The 16,711-nt window shown below is 39.5% G+C and overlaps 1 protein-coding gene across 3 annotated transcripts in view; it reads right to left on the reverse strand.

Annotated features, from left to right (window-relative positions):
- Ints2 (integrator complex subunit 2) overlaps window positions 1-16,711 on the reverse strand; it is a 47,289-nt gene that overhangs the window by 20,598 nt on the left and 9,980 nt on the right. For all 3 annotated transcript variants that reach the window (XM_055620375.1, XM_055620373.1, XM_055620376.1), the window contains exons 8-15: window positions 12,632-12,858; window positions 11,266-11,391; window positions 7,855-7,926; window positions 7,647-7,761; window positions 5,558-5,626; window positions 3,944-4,078; window positions 2,226-2,402; window positions 733-841 (exon numbers count right to left, since the gene is read on the reverse strand). In XM_055620375.1, the coding sequence (XP_055476350.1) occupies window positions 733-841; window positions 2,226-2,402; window positions 3,944-4,078; window positions 5,558-5,626; window positions 7,647-7,761; window positions 7,855-7,926; window positions 11,266-11,391; window positions 12,632-12,858 (1,030 nt within the window). The remainder of the gene's footprint in view (window positions 1-732; window positions 842-2,225; window positions 2,403-3,943; window positions 4,079-5,557; window positions 5,627-7,646; window positions 7,762-7,854; window positions 7,927-11,265; window positions 11,392-12,631; window positions 12,859-16,711) is intronic.

Below are 16,711 nucleotides of genomic sequence, written 5' to 3' on the forward strand. Positions count from 1 at the left end.
TATATATATATATATATATATATATATATATATATATATATATATATATATATATATATAAATGCTCTATCTGCAGGTATAGCTGCACGCCAGAAGAGGGCATCATATATTATTATAGATGGTTGGGAGCCACCATGTGGTTGCTAGGAATTGAACTCAGGACCTTTGGAAGCGCAGACAGTGCTCTTAACTGCTGAGCCACCTCTCCAGCCCCAATTTTTATCTCTTGTCTAAAAGATTCTTAAATGCACATTTAACTAGAATCAATATACACATCTCTGCACACTAAGATACACGTGTGCGTGTTTTTAAACAAACGCATGTATCTCCTGGATACCCTACCACTACAGTCAAACTGGCCTCCACCACGCTTTGTGCAGCCATCAGCTGAGCCCCAGTTCTCACCTTCCTTCCTCATTCAGGATCGTTGAGCAGAGCTCAGACAGCAGGCATCACTACCTCCTGCTTGAAACCTCTCCTCTGACATCTAGGAGCCTGTGCCTCCTGGATTTTCTCTACATTCCACTGCTGGAAACCTATCTAATGTCTAATCTAAATTAACGTTACTCTCTCTCAAATTTGATTCACTAAAATCATCGCTAAAGGATATGATAGCAATCATCTGAAATCTAGCCTAAAAAACTTGTAGCATGCCACTGCTACCTATTTACTCATTTTCCAAGGACTATCAGAATCCAGTCATACGAACGACCACTCAGCTCTACGACTTACCTAAAGTCTTTGTGTTTGCCAGAAGAGCTTCCTCATAAGACAGGATATAATAGAGCACCAAAAGCTGCGCTGTGATACTGAAGCGCTGATTAAGGCGGATGCCGTCACCCTGAGATGACACAAAAAACGTTAAAATATCCAACAGCAAGAGCTGCTTTCTTTCTAAATAGCAAAAAGCTGCTGTGGCAAACGCAGCTAGAATGGGAAGAGGACTGCTGGGTTCATGACAGACTGAGACAATTTCATGTTTCACTGAAACTTGAAGGTCATGACAATGAAAGCTTAAACTAAAGTTTAAGCTGAGGGGAGGAACGGAGACATGGCTCAGTGGATAAGAGCACTTCCAGAGGCCTTCGTTCAATTCCCAGCACCCACATGGCAGCTCACCACTGTCTGTAACTCAAGTTTCAGGGGATCCAACACCCTTACACAGACAGGGTGCCAACAAAACACCAATGCACATGAAATAAATAAGTATATATATATGTATACACACATATATATATTTTTCTCTTTTTTTCAAGACAGGGTTTCTCTGTGTAGCCTTCGCTGTCCTGACCAGGCTAGCTTCAAACTCACAGAGATCCACCTGCCTCTGCTTCCCTGAGTACTGGGATTAAAGACATGTACCACCATGCCCAGCCAAAAACAGATTATTAAAAAAAAAAAAAAAAAAAACAAGTGGAAGATGAGGAGAAACTGTCACAAGACTGCAATACTACTTCTCAACAACACTCCCACCAGGCTGCTTTTGAAAGACTTACAGGAATCACAGTTCTGTATGAGAGTACTATGACGAAACAATTTTTAAGAAAGATCCCGTACATTTAACTGTTTCTACACAAATTGCAACTTTTTCCTAACAAAAAAGGACAAAAACTTTCCGTAATTGAATCCAGGTGTATCTTCAGGTCTCAGGAAGCTAAACACCACCAAGTTGGATGTGTTGAAACATCCTACAGTCCCTTAGCAAACACATAATCTTCAGGGTACCCACTACACTTTAACAGAAAGTTTCAAAGCAGCTTCTTGAGCAGTACATGGTGGGGCAAACCTGTTATTCCAGTATTCAGGATGCTGAGGCAGGAAGATGATGGGTTTGAGACCACTCAGGCTACAAAATGAGACACTAGCTCATTTCCCTTAGGAAAATACACACAAAAGATATATATATATATATATATATGTATATGTATATGTATATGTATATGTATATGTATATGTATGTATATGTATATATATATACATACATATACATATATATGTATATATGTATGTATATGAACTTTTCAAAAACTGCTATTTAACAAACTGCCTGGAACTAATACTACTATATAATTTTTATTAGTGAGCTTACACAGTCTTACTTGTGTGTGCAAGTGTACATGCCTATGCATTAATCATATTTTGAAATTAGAACTACATAAAAGACCTTGAAGAACACAAACAAATGGACTAGGCCAGAGATGTAACAGAACCATTATTTTATTTACCCCAATGACTTCCTGGAAAATGTTGAGTATCTCCTGTTCTGTCACTGGCTGATTTGTGGCTTCAGGGTTAGATTTAGATGCAGGAGTAAGTATAGAATTTATGTACACATCAATCAGAGGAAGTAGCTGAGGGTGGAGGGGAATAGAGGTTTCACAGAGCTGCCTGTAAATCCAGTCCTAGAAGGAAAAGGCATTGAAACAAGGCAATTAAAAAACAAAAACAGCAAAACGATAAAAGCACGCAGAGCTTTCCATGGCTCTCAAATCCATGTACTCACCGTTAGTTTTGGAAGCTAAAATCAACTACCTCTTTTCACAAATACCTTTGGCTTAAAAGTCTTTATATAACTTAACCAAAAAGACTCTCCAGTGAATGGTATGCCTAAGACGGTGAGAAGCCTGGCTTCGGGTTTAATGAGTTTTGGACAGTCCCTACTCTGTATTTAGAGCTCTGTAGGTGTCATGGGAGACTTCCCGGCAGAGGGGGACTGGAAGAGGGAGCTATTTCCTCAGAGAAACATTCTGGTTAAGAAAGTGGATTAGATAAGAACTAATATCAGACTACCACCTACTACTGATAAGTACAAAACATGCAGAAATTTGAGGTATATATTTGGACTCTTAATCCATAGCTGCTTTACTTGATAAAAATATAAAAGGAAGCAAAATATGCAATCTAGCTGAAAATGAATAATGCCTCTAAATGGTCAAAGAAAGGGCACCTGACAGGATATGCTACATGTAAACTGTTCACTGCTCTTTTTAAGTAAAGGAACTTTTTTTTTTCAGGACAGTGTTTCTCTGTGTAGCCTTGGCTGTCCTGGACTCACTTTGTACACCAGGCTGGCCTCACAGAAATCCACCTGCCTCTGCTTCCCTGAGTGCACCACCACAGCTAGCTTAAGTAAAGAAACTTTTATAAATGGTTTAAAACATTTATTTACCTCTTGGGTTTCAGACTTCTCTTTTAACTCTTTGATATAAACAAATATGAAAATCTGAAAACATTTATGAGTTAGGCACTGGTTATATTTGCAAACAACAACAACAGAATTGGTGAACAAGAATAAAATTCAGAACATGGGCCAGGGACTTCAGTGTACACTTATTGCCCTTGCATTTAGCAGGGGAACGCAAGATGACCACAGCAAGGCCAACCTCAGCTACAAATCAAGTTCAAGGCCAGCTTGGGCTATATGAGATACATATATTTTGTAAAAACTGGAAATATTTTACTAAGTGTTCAATGAATGAAGGAACTAAGTGCTACTATTGAGAATGTAAGTGGAAGAGTAATATTACACATTTTGTAGAGAAGTTCTAATACTGTGAAGGGACGATCCCAGCACTCGGGAGACAAAGGCAGGTAGATCTCTGCGCTCAAGGCCAGCCTGGTCTGCAGAGTGAGTCCAGGACAGCCAGGGCTACACAGAGAGACCTTGTCTTGAAAAACAAAAAACAAAGACAGTGAAAACAATAACAACAACAACAACAACAAAAAAGGTTATAATGTTTTAAAATTTTGTGTTCTTAATAATAATAATTAACTATATAAATAACTCGTAACTAGATTTCTATAGTAGGATTTTAACTTACTACCTAGTAATTTAGCTTACTACCAAACTTTCTATGTACAAACCACAGGAAAGAACTATAGTAAACTAAGAACTAGTGAGAAAGAACTGAGTTACAGTTTAAATCTAAATGTAAAGTCATACTTTTATTGACACTTTGTGCTTGGTAAACGATCGACTCCTGAGAAGTTGGTAAATACAATGAATGGGCAAAAACCCAGTAATGTTGGCACTCAGGTTGCTGGTGACAGGGACTCGAACTGCATGAGCTGTGACAACCTAAAAAGAAAAACCAGCATTAGGACACAGAATATACAAATGCAAACTTAGTTTGAAAAAAGCGATAGTATGTAGACTACCAATATAAGCAAACAGTTAAATGTAGTCCAGGAGGACGAACAATGAGAATCCACTGCTACAAGTTTTAATTTTTTGTTTTGCATTGAGACAAGGTCTCATGTAGAACAGGCTGGCCTCGAACTCTCTATGTTGCTAAGGATGACAGCCTCCTATTTCTTTGTCCTAAGTGCTAGGATTGCAGACATGTGCCTGAACATTTTCATGATTTCTAAGTGACAAAGAAGTAAATCAGGTGTAGTAGCACTCATCTGTAGTCTCAGCTACAAGAAAGGCTGCAACATGAGGTTCAAAGTTCAAAGCTACCTTGAACAACTTAGGGAGACTTTGTCTCACTATGGCTGAGAATACAGCTCAGGGTTAGGATGCTTGTCTAGCATTGCAAATCCTGAGTTCAATTCCCAGTACAGGAAGAAAAAAAGCAGTATACACTTAGCAACAAATTAGATCTCTAATTTTCTATTTATTTTTACACATACAGACATAAAGGGCTCAAGGAAACTGGTAAAGATCTGTAATTTTCTATTTATTTTTATACATATAGATGCAAAGTGCTCAAGGTGTAGCTCAGTGGTAGAGCAGGACTATAGCATACAAAGACCTATGGTTCTGTTCCCACCACCACCAAAAAAACTATAAAAATAAACACGCAAACGAATACATATGTGAAATGGTAAAAATTATAACATTTCTTACTTGGGCTAATTGGCTCTAGGTAAGTCTTAATACCTTTCAAATCGATTTTTACATGTATGAAATAAGATTACCATCTTACTTGTCTTGAAAGAGTCACTGTGAGGGCTAAGTTTTTCCTAGTAGTGTTAAGAACTGGACCTGGTAGCCCATCCTAAATCTCAGCACCCTGGAGGCTGAGACAAGACTGCAGAGTTCAGAGAGTTTACAGCGAGCTTAGCCTAAACGTTCCAGTCCAGCCAGAGATAGAGTGAGACCCTGTCTCAGAGGGAAATATATATATTTGAATTGGCAAAAGAATTTGAGAATTAATTTTTACTTTTAGGAGCACTTTACTGAAAAGAAAATTATTCTTGGATTTACCCACAGATAAGGGTACTGACGCCAAATAAATATAAACAAAAGTATAGGAAGCAGAGGCTAGTTTGTTATGTAACTGCAAATACTTTACAACCTAAAGAATTAGCTAGGGCTCTGTTTTCTCAGAACAATCTAAATGATTGGCCAAAGGGTACACTACTGATATCTACAACCACGCTCTTAAGTACCCACTGGAAGTTTTGAAGAATATATCAACTCAACATCCACTGGTTTTTAATGAGTTAAGTGAATTATTCACAGTTTAATTATCATTACAAATTGAAATTGATGAAAAAGGAGCACTTTATGTTTTTAAGTAGTTCAGTGAGTAGGTAAGGAAGGAAATACCTGCTCAGTGAAGATTTCCTGTGTGAAGATGGTCTTCATCCTACTCAAGGAGCTTGGCTTAATCACAATCTAAAATAGTAAAAAGCAGCAGTATGTAAAACTATACGAAATACATTCACTCTCAAGAATTTATTACCCGAAAGCTTTTCCTTTACAAGTGGCTTCTCAAGTCTGACATTAAAAAACACAGCAAAACCAATAAAAATTGTTGAAGATGGAGAGATGGCTCAGTGGTTAAGAGCATTGTCTACTCTTCCAAAGAACCCAGGTTCAATTCCCAGCACTCACATGGCAGCTCACAACTGTCTCCATTTCCAAGGGATCTGACACCTTCACGCTGATGTACATTAAAAAAAAAAAAAAAAAAAATCGTACTTAGCAAAAGCAGTGCACACATGTGCCTGCCTCAGGCACCTGGGATGCTATGGCAGGAGGGTCACTAAAACCCAGGAGATCCAGAGCAACCTGGGCAAAACAGTGAGAACTCTTGTCAAAAATTAATAAAATAAAACACACTTTTAAATTACTTAATAAGTAGTTCTAACTATTCACATTTTAAGTTGGTGGGTAGAAAAGGTTTAGCCAATAAATGGAAAGAAAAAATATATATTTCATATACATATACGCTTTGTTATACACACGATCCTACACACCAAAATGTCCTTCCAATAGACTAATACTCAGAGTCAATGAGGAACTGAAGTGTAGCTCAGTGGAACAGTGTTTGCCTAGTATAAGTGAAGCCTGTGTTTGTTCGTCAATGCAGAGAAAAAGGTTTATTTTTTTCTTAAGATTTATTTATTATGTGTACAGTGTTCTCTCTGTATCTTCACTTGCACAGCCAGAAGAGGGCACCAGATCTCAGTTTAGATGGTGGTGAGCCACCATGAGGTTCCTGGAAATTAAAATCAGGACCTTTGGAAGAGCAGCCAGTACTGAGGCATCCCTCCAGCCCAAGGGGGAAAAAAATAAATGCAAAGCATAAAACAACAAGTAAACTAAAAAAAAAAAAAAAAATTGGTAAGGTGAGTGTGATAACTCACACTTATAATCCAGCACTCCTATGAAAAGACAGGGGAATCACAGCAAAGTTTGAGCATATCTGGACTACAAAGCAAGACCTTGTCTCAGATAAACAAAAAGAACAAAATAACTAGTTTTACTAATAGTCAACAAAACATAAAAAAGAGGGATCACTCTTCACCAATCAAATTTGCAGGCCAGACATGGTGGTAAAGGCCTTTAATCCCAGCACTCAGGAGGCAGAGGAAGACAGATCTCTATAGGTTTGAGGTCAGCCTGGTCTACAAACCAAGTTATAGACAGTCAAGTTATATAGGGAGACCTTGTCTCAATAAATAAATATATAAATAAATTTAAAAGCAAAGGTTACAAAGAATGGGGCTGTCTAGGCATGGTAAGAAGTTAGGAAACCGATGACTCTGGTGTACTACCATGAACAGTGAAACTGGAAAACTCTCTATGAAAAATAATCTGATAGTATTCAGAAAACACTTTGCAGACTCACACTTACTTAGTAAATGCTTGTCAATTTCATCTTAAATAGACTGAGACGTATGTGAGGATACAGATATGTGACCGCCTGTGTGTATACTTATGTAAATGAGTTTACTCATTTAAGCTTCACAATAAATTGAAAAATCTACATGGGAAATTAAAAAAACCCATTGAAACCAGCATGAGTTCCTGGCCAGCCTATCTCGAAAAACAACAAAAAAGAAGGCTGGAAAAATGGCTCAGCAGTGGACTGCTCTTACAAAGGACACAAATTTGTTTCCTAACATCCATGTCAGGTAGCTCACAACAGCTGCTAACTCCAGTACCTGAAGCTCCCATTCCCTCTTCTGGCTTCTATGGGTCAACTGCACACATGCTAACATTCCCACACAGACACGCAGACATACACAAAATCTGAGTAAATGTAATTCCCATTTTTCTAGGAATTCCTTAAGAAAATTTCAAACTTGCAAACAACTAAAACAATTTAAATGAACAAAGTATGTTATACTATGACAGAATGGCTAGCTTAGACACTCTTTCTTTTAGAAAAAAGATAATTAAAAATTACCTTCATCCCCAAAGTGGAGCAGACTAAGTCAATGATAGCACTAAGCTGGTTGCTATGGAAATACATGGCCACCAATAACAACATCTCCCCAAAAGATGCAGAGACACCTGATGTACTGTTGAAACAGAAGAAAAACTATGAATTTCAAGGACGGAATAAATAAGAAAAGCATACTCAACTAAGGGAAACAAATGGCTGCATGCCTTACCTCTCAAAGTAAGCTTCTTCTTTGATCATCCAGCTGAGCCATACCACCATCAGCTGCTCCTGCTCCGGTGTGCTGCAGGAAATACCACAGTGTCACCGCAGAAGCCACAAGGCAAGGAAGAAATAATCTGAAGCATTTGTTCCTCGTTTTTAAAGATTTAATTATCTTCTTTTATATGTATGGACATTTTTTTCCTACCTGTGTACATTTGTACCATGTGCATGCCTAGTGTCCTTTGATGCCATAGAAACTAGAGTTACAGGTGGTTCTGAGCCACTGTGTTGGTGCTAGGAACTGAACCCAGGTCCTCAGCAAGAGGAGGAAGGCCTGAAGTTACTTTTCTTAGGAGTTATTTTTCTCCTCTATTTTGAAACACCAACTGAAATTAATGGCTTGCTGTACTGGACCATTAATTACAAATAAAACATGAACAGTTTTAAAACTCAAAGATGAAGACTTTGGCTTCATGAATCTGAACTGTCAAAACTTCCTGTTCCTATTATTGGAGAACCCTCTTGGACACTGAGCTGCCATGGGCTACTTCTGTGCAGGGATTCTAGGTTATATCCATGAATGGTCCTTGGTTGGATTATCAGTCTCAGAAGAGACCCCTGGGCCCAGATTTTTTGGTTCTGTTGTTCTCCTTGTGGAGCCCCTGTTCTCTCCAGGTCTCTTTATCTCCCCCTTCTTTCATAAGATTCCCTGCACTCTGCAAAAAGTTTGGCTATGAATCTCATCATATGTTTTGAAACCCTGCTAGGTAGTCTTTCAGAGGCCGTCTGTGAGGTAACGGGAGAGCAGCCTTACCAGTCCACAGAGGAAGACAAAGAAGCCAGTCCTGATGAGACCTGATAGACTAGGGTCAGATGAAAGGGGAGGAGGACCTCCCCTATCATTGGACTAAGGGAGGAGCATAGGAAAAGAAGAGGGAGGGAGGGTGGGATTGGGAGAGGATGGGGGAGGGGGCTATAGCCGGGGTACAAAGTGAATAAACTGTAATTAATTAAAAAAAAAAAAAAAAAACCTCCTCAAGTCTTAGTAACTATGTATTTGCAAACTGGAGAGAGTGGTATTCTCTATTATTGCTTGGAAAAACAAAGGTCTCTGGAATTAAAGTATTAAAAGAACTACACTAAGAACCAATCACTTCATAAAGAATTTTTTTTAAAGTCTTGTACTTAAAAGATAAGTATCATATGGGCCAGGTTTGGTGATTCAACCTTTAATCACAGCTCTTGGGAGACAGAGGAAGGCAGGTCTCTGTGAGTTAAAGACTAGCCTGGTCTACATAGTCAGACTCTGTCTCAAAAAAAAAAAAATCTTTAATCATCAGGAAGCCAGAAACTAAGTTCCAAAAACTAACAAATTTATGCATCTTTTATAGAAATATTTTGGATAGAATTTTAACTTTTAGACAGAAGTTATTACTAATCATGAAAACTAAAAAGAATATGGGATCACAATATTTAAAATGGCTGTTAAAAAATGTAACAGAGTCAAGCACAGTGGTGCATGCCTGGAATCCCAACACTGAGGAAGGCAGAGGCAGGCAGATCTCTGTGAGCCCAAGGCCAGCCTGGTGAACAAAGCGAGTCCAAGACAGCCAGGGCTACAAAGAGAAACCCTGTCTCAAAAAAACAAAAAATAAAATAAAATTTAAAAAATAAAATCAACCAAAAGTTATACTTGTCTTACCACCATGTCCCTAGTCCTTGAGTTACTATTTGACACACAAGTGTCCAAAAAAATGTGTTGATCGAGTGAAGATATCAAGATGGTTAAAGGCTTATAATTTGATAAATATAAATCTTACTAAAATACATATTAAGTTTGTATACATAATGAGAGTGGACCTGATTCTTAGAAGCAAAGATAACAGTGAAAGAAGAGGCCACACAAAGGGACCAGGAATTGAAATGATTAGACACTGACAACAGCGCATGAAGTTAGATGTCAGTAGGACAAACACTTTCTGTTGTTTTTTTTGTTTGTTTGTTTTCTTTGAGACAGGGTTTCTCTGTGTAGCCCTGACTATCCTGGACTCCTCTGTAGACCAGGCAGACCTGGGATTAAAGGCATGGGCTACCTAGCCCAACTGAATACACTTTCAAAATCCTCAAAAGAAATTATCGCCTGCTTAGAATTCCACATGCCATCAAACCATTAGCCAAATGTCAGAATGAAGGCATTTTCAAAATGTACCCCTGCCCGGAAGAATTTCCTCCCACATGGCTGCTTTCTAAAGATTCGAAATGAAGAGCTCTCCCTCCGTGTGGCAGTAGGACACCGGGCACAGACGGACCCAGCCAAGGCTGGAGCAGGACAGCACTGCTCTAGGCAAGATTTCTGAAAAAGATTAAACTAATAGCCCGTCTAATGAGTCAGAACAGGTCTGGAGGAGATTTAGCTGTACTTTGTTTCTTTGTTTTGGGGTTTTATGTGTCTGTGGTTATCTTTTGTTTTGGTGTTGGTTTTTTGAGATAGGGCCTTACTAGCCCAAGCCTCAAGCACAGGGCAATCCTCCTGCCTTGGTCTCCCATGGGCTGGGATTAGAGACATGAACTACCACAACCAGGAAGATTTAGTTCTGCAGTTTGGGGTTGAATTATTATTACAAAGAACACCAAAAAACTTAAAACAAAACTGCCGCCAAACCTGATAACCAGAGTTCAAGTCTTGAAGCCCACACGGTAGAAAGAAGGAAATGAGACCTGCAAGCTGTCCTTTGACCTCCACACATGCACCACAGCACTTGTGCACACATGCTCATGCTCTCTCTCTCTCTCTCTCTCTCTCTCACACACACACACACACAGGAACTAAACAAGTAATAATAAAAAAACAAATAATAAAAATTTTAAGAAGTTTTTAAACAACATACTAGTAAAACCCAAAACAATTCAAGTAAAAGATATTCCCTCCAAGGAGGGCAAAGCAGGTAAGGAATGTTGTTAGACTTCAAACAATGTTCAGAAGAAATCTTGACGAAGAGTAATGAAATAGCTAACATTCAATAGATGCTAATAGGGCTGGAGAGATGGCTCAGAGGTTAAGAGCACTGGCTGCTCTTCCAGAGGTCCTGAGTTCAGTTCCCAGCAACCACATGGTGGCTCACAACCATCTATAATGAGATCTGGTGCCCTCTCTTGGTGTTCAGGTGTACATGCAGGCAGAACATTGTATACATAAAAAACTAAATAATTCTAAAAAAATAAAAATAGATGCTAATACCCGTTTATTAGCCAATTTCTGTGGTAAACTTTTAGTCACATGCTATCACCCTGTTTGGTAGCAGTGGGCATGCTAGGTGAGCATGCTACCTACACTACACACTCATCCCCTCTACGCACATTTTGATCGGTAACTAAAGGCACATCTTGAGAAAGCGGAGCGATTTCTATAGCAGGGTACCTGACAAGTGTAGAGAAGGCCAGGAGCATACAGAAGGAAAGGGAAACAAATCGAACCCCAGCTGGCGTGGCAGGAGGACGGCTGGTCATCAACTGCAGCAACTGTTCAGCTTCTTCCTCAGTCGGTCTAAAGCGGAACACGGCTAGGCTTTACATTTATTTATTTGTTTGTTTTTAGTTCAGAAAGGAAGCAAGTTAATTTCTCAGCATTTTAACTCTTCAAGTACAAACTTTTTAACCTCACTTAAAAACCTACATTCAACTACTTATTTTGTATGGTATGTATGCAAGTGAATGCATTGTGCTGTGTGTGTTGTGTGTAGGTAGTGTATAAGAGTGCACATGATTACATGATTATGTGGGTGTTCATGTCTGTACATACATGTAGGGGCAGAGGAGGCCCCTAGACCTGTTGACCAGCAAGCTCTTGGGACATCCATCTCCCTCCCTCACTTACACAAAAAGTGACGCTAGAGGCATGTACAATCAAGCTCAGCTTTTTGGTGAGTGCTGGAAATTCAAACTGAAGTTATCATGGTTGCAGAGTGAGCATCCTTAACCCTGAGCCTTTACCACATTCCTACACCCTCATCTTTATTGGCCAACTCTCTCTTTTCAATTGTCCCCTTTTTAAATGGAATATGGTTTTATCACTGAGAATGGGAAACAGAATTACTCTGTTGTCTGTGCAAGAACCAAACAATCAGGGTTCAGTGACCAACAGACTTTAAAGGAAGTAATAGCAGAGGTCATAGACATGACAAGCACATGTTATTTATGTGTAGTCGTATGTGTCCTGAAGAGCTCACAGCAGCTTGTACTTTATACAATTATAGGGTTAATGGATTGTAATGACTTAAATTTGAACCAAACTGATGGGCAAGCATTTGCTTACCTAAACTGCAGGAATAAAAGGCACATGAGCTGGAAACACACACAGGAATGTTCAGATACCAGCTGAGGGCATTAATCAAAAGGATTTGGTACAGTAACCAAGAAACCTTGTACTCAAAACATACGTCCTATCAATTCTAAAGGATTTACTTCAATTGGGGCTCGTTGTGACAGTGGCTCTCTCACGGCTCCCTCAGAGGGATCTTCTCAAGCTGTGATAAGATCACAGGATCCTTTACTGTGATTCAAAACAGAGACACTACTCTTGTCCCTCCAATGTTTGCATAATTCTATTTGTGGTCAGACCAAACTAGTTCAAAATATTCCTTAAGGAGAGTTGCTCTTAATACCTTCAATCTTGATATAAGATAGTAAAACTAAGAACCTGAACCCTCTTAAGAAAGGCTTTTGGCTCCCATCTTTGAGATGAGAACAAGAAGAGAAAGATAAAAGGTAAATGTCAGATTGAGTACTTGAGTCCAGCAATCCCCATCAAGGCACAGTACAGACGCAGGAGTGCACTGGCTTTCACAACGTGCTCTTCTTTCAGTCCTGAGTACACAGACACAGTGGGCTCCATCTCCACATCAGCTTCTTCTACAATACGGGTACTCCTTACTGTAGGGAGAATGCCCATCAACTCCAGAAGAAGCTGCCTTCTCATCTGCCAAAGGACAGAACTGCTGGTCTCCCTTTTTCTCTGTAAGAAGTGTGAATAGGCAAAGAGAGCATGCAGCATTTACTACATTAAAAGGAAGCTGACCAGATCTTATCACATGAGCACTTACAGTTGACATAACATAAAGAGCCTCTCATAACTGCAGTTCCATTTTAACAGGTCAGAAAAACTCAAAATCTATTCATCTACTCACCCCAGTTTGCACTTATTTCAAAGGAAAACCTAAATTAAGGCAAACTGGGTTGTGAATGGTACCTCTAGCTGGGTGTGGCAGTCCATTCCTGTAAATCTCATCACTCTGAAGGCAGAGGAAGGAGAGCTGCTAGAGGCCAGGCCAGTCTACATGGCAAGTTCCAGTACAGCCAGGGACAGCTACAGAACATGTTTAAAAACTCAAAATGGGGCTGAGAGATGACTCAGGGGTTAAGAGCACTTGCTGATCATCACTTGCAGATGACCTAGGTTCAGTTCCCAGCACCCACACTGGTACTTCCAACACATAAGGCAGGATAGCAGCAAGCACTTGGTGCCTGGAGAACCTGAAAACCTCAGGCTTAAGCTCTAGCTCCACCACTAGCTATGTGCTTCATGGTGTATTAGCTAATCTCTCTGAACCCAAATTCCTTCTTGACAAAGAAATAAATAGTAATATCATGTGCCTTTAAAGATAAGATTAAGAGCATATAAATCTATAGCCACCACCCCAGCCCCAACTCTCAAGGCAGGGATGCTTTTTAGTCATCACTCACTCTTCAAGTCTAACACGGTACTTGACAAGTAGCAATCATTCAATGCTTATTAACAAGTGAGTGAACAAAGGAAGACCATACAATGAAAGCAATTCCAAACTATAAAAGGAGAGGCATCTCCTTAGCCGGCTATGATGGCATATACCTTCAGTCAGCGCTAATTATCCTGAAGACTGCTGTCATGTAGAGTATAATAAACCTGCCTGAACAGTAATGTTAACTTCCAAGAAGAAAAGCATCTTGTGCACAAAGGACTAAGAGGAAGAAGAAGAGCACACTGAGTGCTCGGCACAGAGCTATACACAAGTCACACAATAAATGTGCACTGCCTTTACTTTTAAAAAGCAAAGCTGAAGAGCAATTTTTTGTTGTTGTTTGTTTGTTTGTTTGTTTCAAGACAGGGTTTCTCTGTGTAGCCTTGGCTGACTTGGACTCACTTTGTAGACCAGTCTGGCCTTGAACTCACAGAGATCTACCTGCCTCTGCCTCCCTGAGTGTTGGGATTGTAGGTGTGCACCACCATGCCCACCTTTGAAGAGCAATTTTCAAATGGACTATAAAGAAAGTAAGTCTTGGAGCTGGAGAGATGGCTCAGTGGTTAAGAGCATGGACTGCACTTTCAGAGGACCCAGGTTCAATTCCTAGCACCCACATGGCAGCTCGCAACTGTCTCTAACTCCAGCTCCAGGGGATCTGACACCCTCACATAGATATAAATATACAAGCAAAACACCAATGCATATAAAATAAAAATAAAATTTAAAAAAAAAGAAAGTAAGTAAGTCTTGGGTGTAGAATAATGTGATTCCAAGGCATAAAACTAGTTTCTAAGCCATCCACATGCTGCCCACCAGACTAAAAAAAGTTAAAAGTTAAAAAAATGTTCTGCAAAAAACTAAATTATTCTGCATATTAAAAACTGTTGAGGGGGCTGGGTGGTGGTGTACACCTTTAATCCCAGCACTTGGGAAACAGGCAAGTGCATCTGTGAGTTTGAGGCCAGCCTGGTCTACAAAGTGAGTCCAGGACAGCCAGGGCTCTCAGACATACCCTGTCTCAAAACAAAACAAAAACAAAAGCAAAAATAAAAAAAAAATGTTGAGGGGGAAAAAAGAACATTGGACATGAATGTCATGCCTGTAATCAATCCCAACACTCAAGAGGATTACTCAGGCTGAGCAACTGAGCTCCAGAATAGCTTAGGTAACAAAGGAAGAGCCTAAATCACACACACACACACACACACACACACACACACACACACACACACACATTGAATAAATCTGCTGAAAGATAAAACTCACAGGCCAGGCATGCTAACATATTTATAACCTCAGTTGCTCAGGGCAAAGGCAGAAAAAGTCAAGTTCAAGGCCAGTCACAAAGAAAATTAAAAGAGGGAATGTCAGCTCAGTGGGAGAGTGCTTATCTGGTATATAAGAGGCTCTTGATTCAATCCCAGGACAATGTACAATGTATATATGGAGATATATCTCCACCAAAAGGTAACAGAAAAACAAAACGAATATACATACACAATGGACTATTATTCAACCTTAGAAAGGAAGGAAATTCCTTTGGGGGATGTGTTTTGTACATGGCAGGGAGGAGGTGTCTCATGATGTAGCCTAGTTGGCAGTAAATGTGCCAATCCTGCCTCTAGCCACTGAGTGTGAGTATTAAAGGTATGTATCACAATACCTGGCAAGGGAAATTCTGACGCATGCTAACAGGTTTCAGGAACCCTGAAACCTTTAGGTTAAGGAACTAACATATACAAAATGACAAGTATCCTGGGATTTGACCCATATGAGGTACCTAGAAAGGTACCCAGAATTCACAGACAACAAAGTAGAGCCACAATTACCAGTTTACAGGAAAGAGGATGACTAGGTAGTTTAATGGGTTCAGAATCTCTAACTCACAGGGATAGTACTCAGAGATAGACTGCTTACCTTACAAAGGTAAAGTCTGGATCACAAAAACAAACAAAAGAACCCTAAAGATAATGGTTATGTATGTATAACATTGCCAATGTTCTTTTCCTTTCCCTTTGTGTGTATATGTGTACAAGCACACAAGCTGTATGTATGTACAGCCAAGAGATAAATGCTTGTCTTCTTCCAACTCTCCACCTTCTTTATTTGTAAATATTTATTTATCTTTATTTATGTGTCTCTGTGTATGTATGTACACACAGGAAAGAAAGACTGCAGAGGATACCGGATCCTCTGAAAGCGGAGTTACAGATGTCTACGAGCTGCCCACTGTGAGTACTGAGAGTAGAAGCTGGGTCCTCCAGATGAGCAGGAAGTGCTCCTAACTGCTGCACTAATCGCTGGGCCATCTTTTCAGCTGCCACACCTTATGTTTTCAGACTGAACATGGAACTCAACATTTCAGCTACACTGGCTGACTGGAAAGCCTCTAAGATTCTTATGTGTCTGCTCCCCCAATACTGCAGTTATGGACAAATGCTGCTATCCTCTGCTTTTATGTGGTTACTGGGGTTCTAAACTCCAGTCCTTACGTTTGTATAGCAAGCATTTGACCCACTGAGTCTCCAGCCCCACACTGTCAGTGTTTTGAATTGTATCTTAAAAACTAAATGGAAAGTTTGTTATATATATTTCACCAAAACACACATACATGAATATATAATAAATATTAAATCACAGAAAAAAACTCATTTTTATGATCTAATATAACAGTCCGCAAAAGCCTTATACAGGAACCTAGAGGGTCCCCAGATTCTTTCAGGGGGCCTAAAAGTACAAATAGCCCTTCACAATATTATCCTTCCCATTCTCACTGTTGTACAGTGTGTTCTCCAAAGGCTTCAACTAAAGTAGACTTTAAAGAGATTTGAAAAACTGTAAAACAGTACTACTATTCTCACTAGTTTTTTTTAAATACTTACATTTTTAAAAATGTAATGTTTACTAAGCATGGTGGGGCATTCCTGTGTGTGATGTTTGTTATCAGAAGGTTTAGGCACAAGCCTAAGAAGGAATTCAAGGCCAGTCTTGACTAAATACCAGGCGTGAACTCAAAATAATAATAAAAAAAAGAATACAAACACACACACACACACACACACACACACACACACACACACACACACA

The sequence above is a fragment of the Psammomys obesus genome, unplaced genomic scaffold (assembly GCF_907164565.1).
Source record: "Psammomys obesus unplaced genomic scaffold, mPsaObe1.curated_primary_1811, whole genome shotgun sequence".
NCBI lineage: Eukaryota > Metazoa > Chordata > Mammalia > Rodentia > Muridae > Psammomys > Psammomys obesus.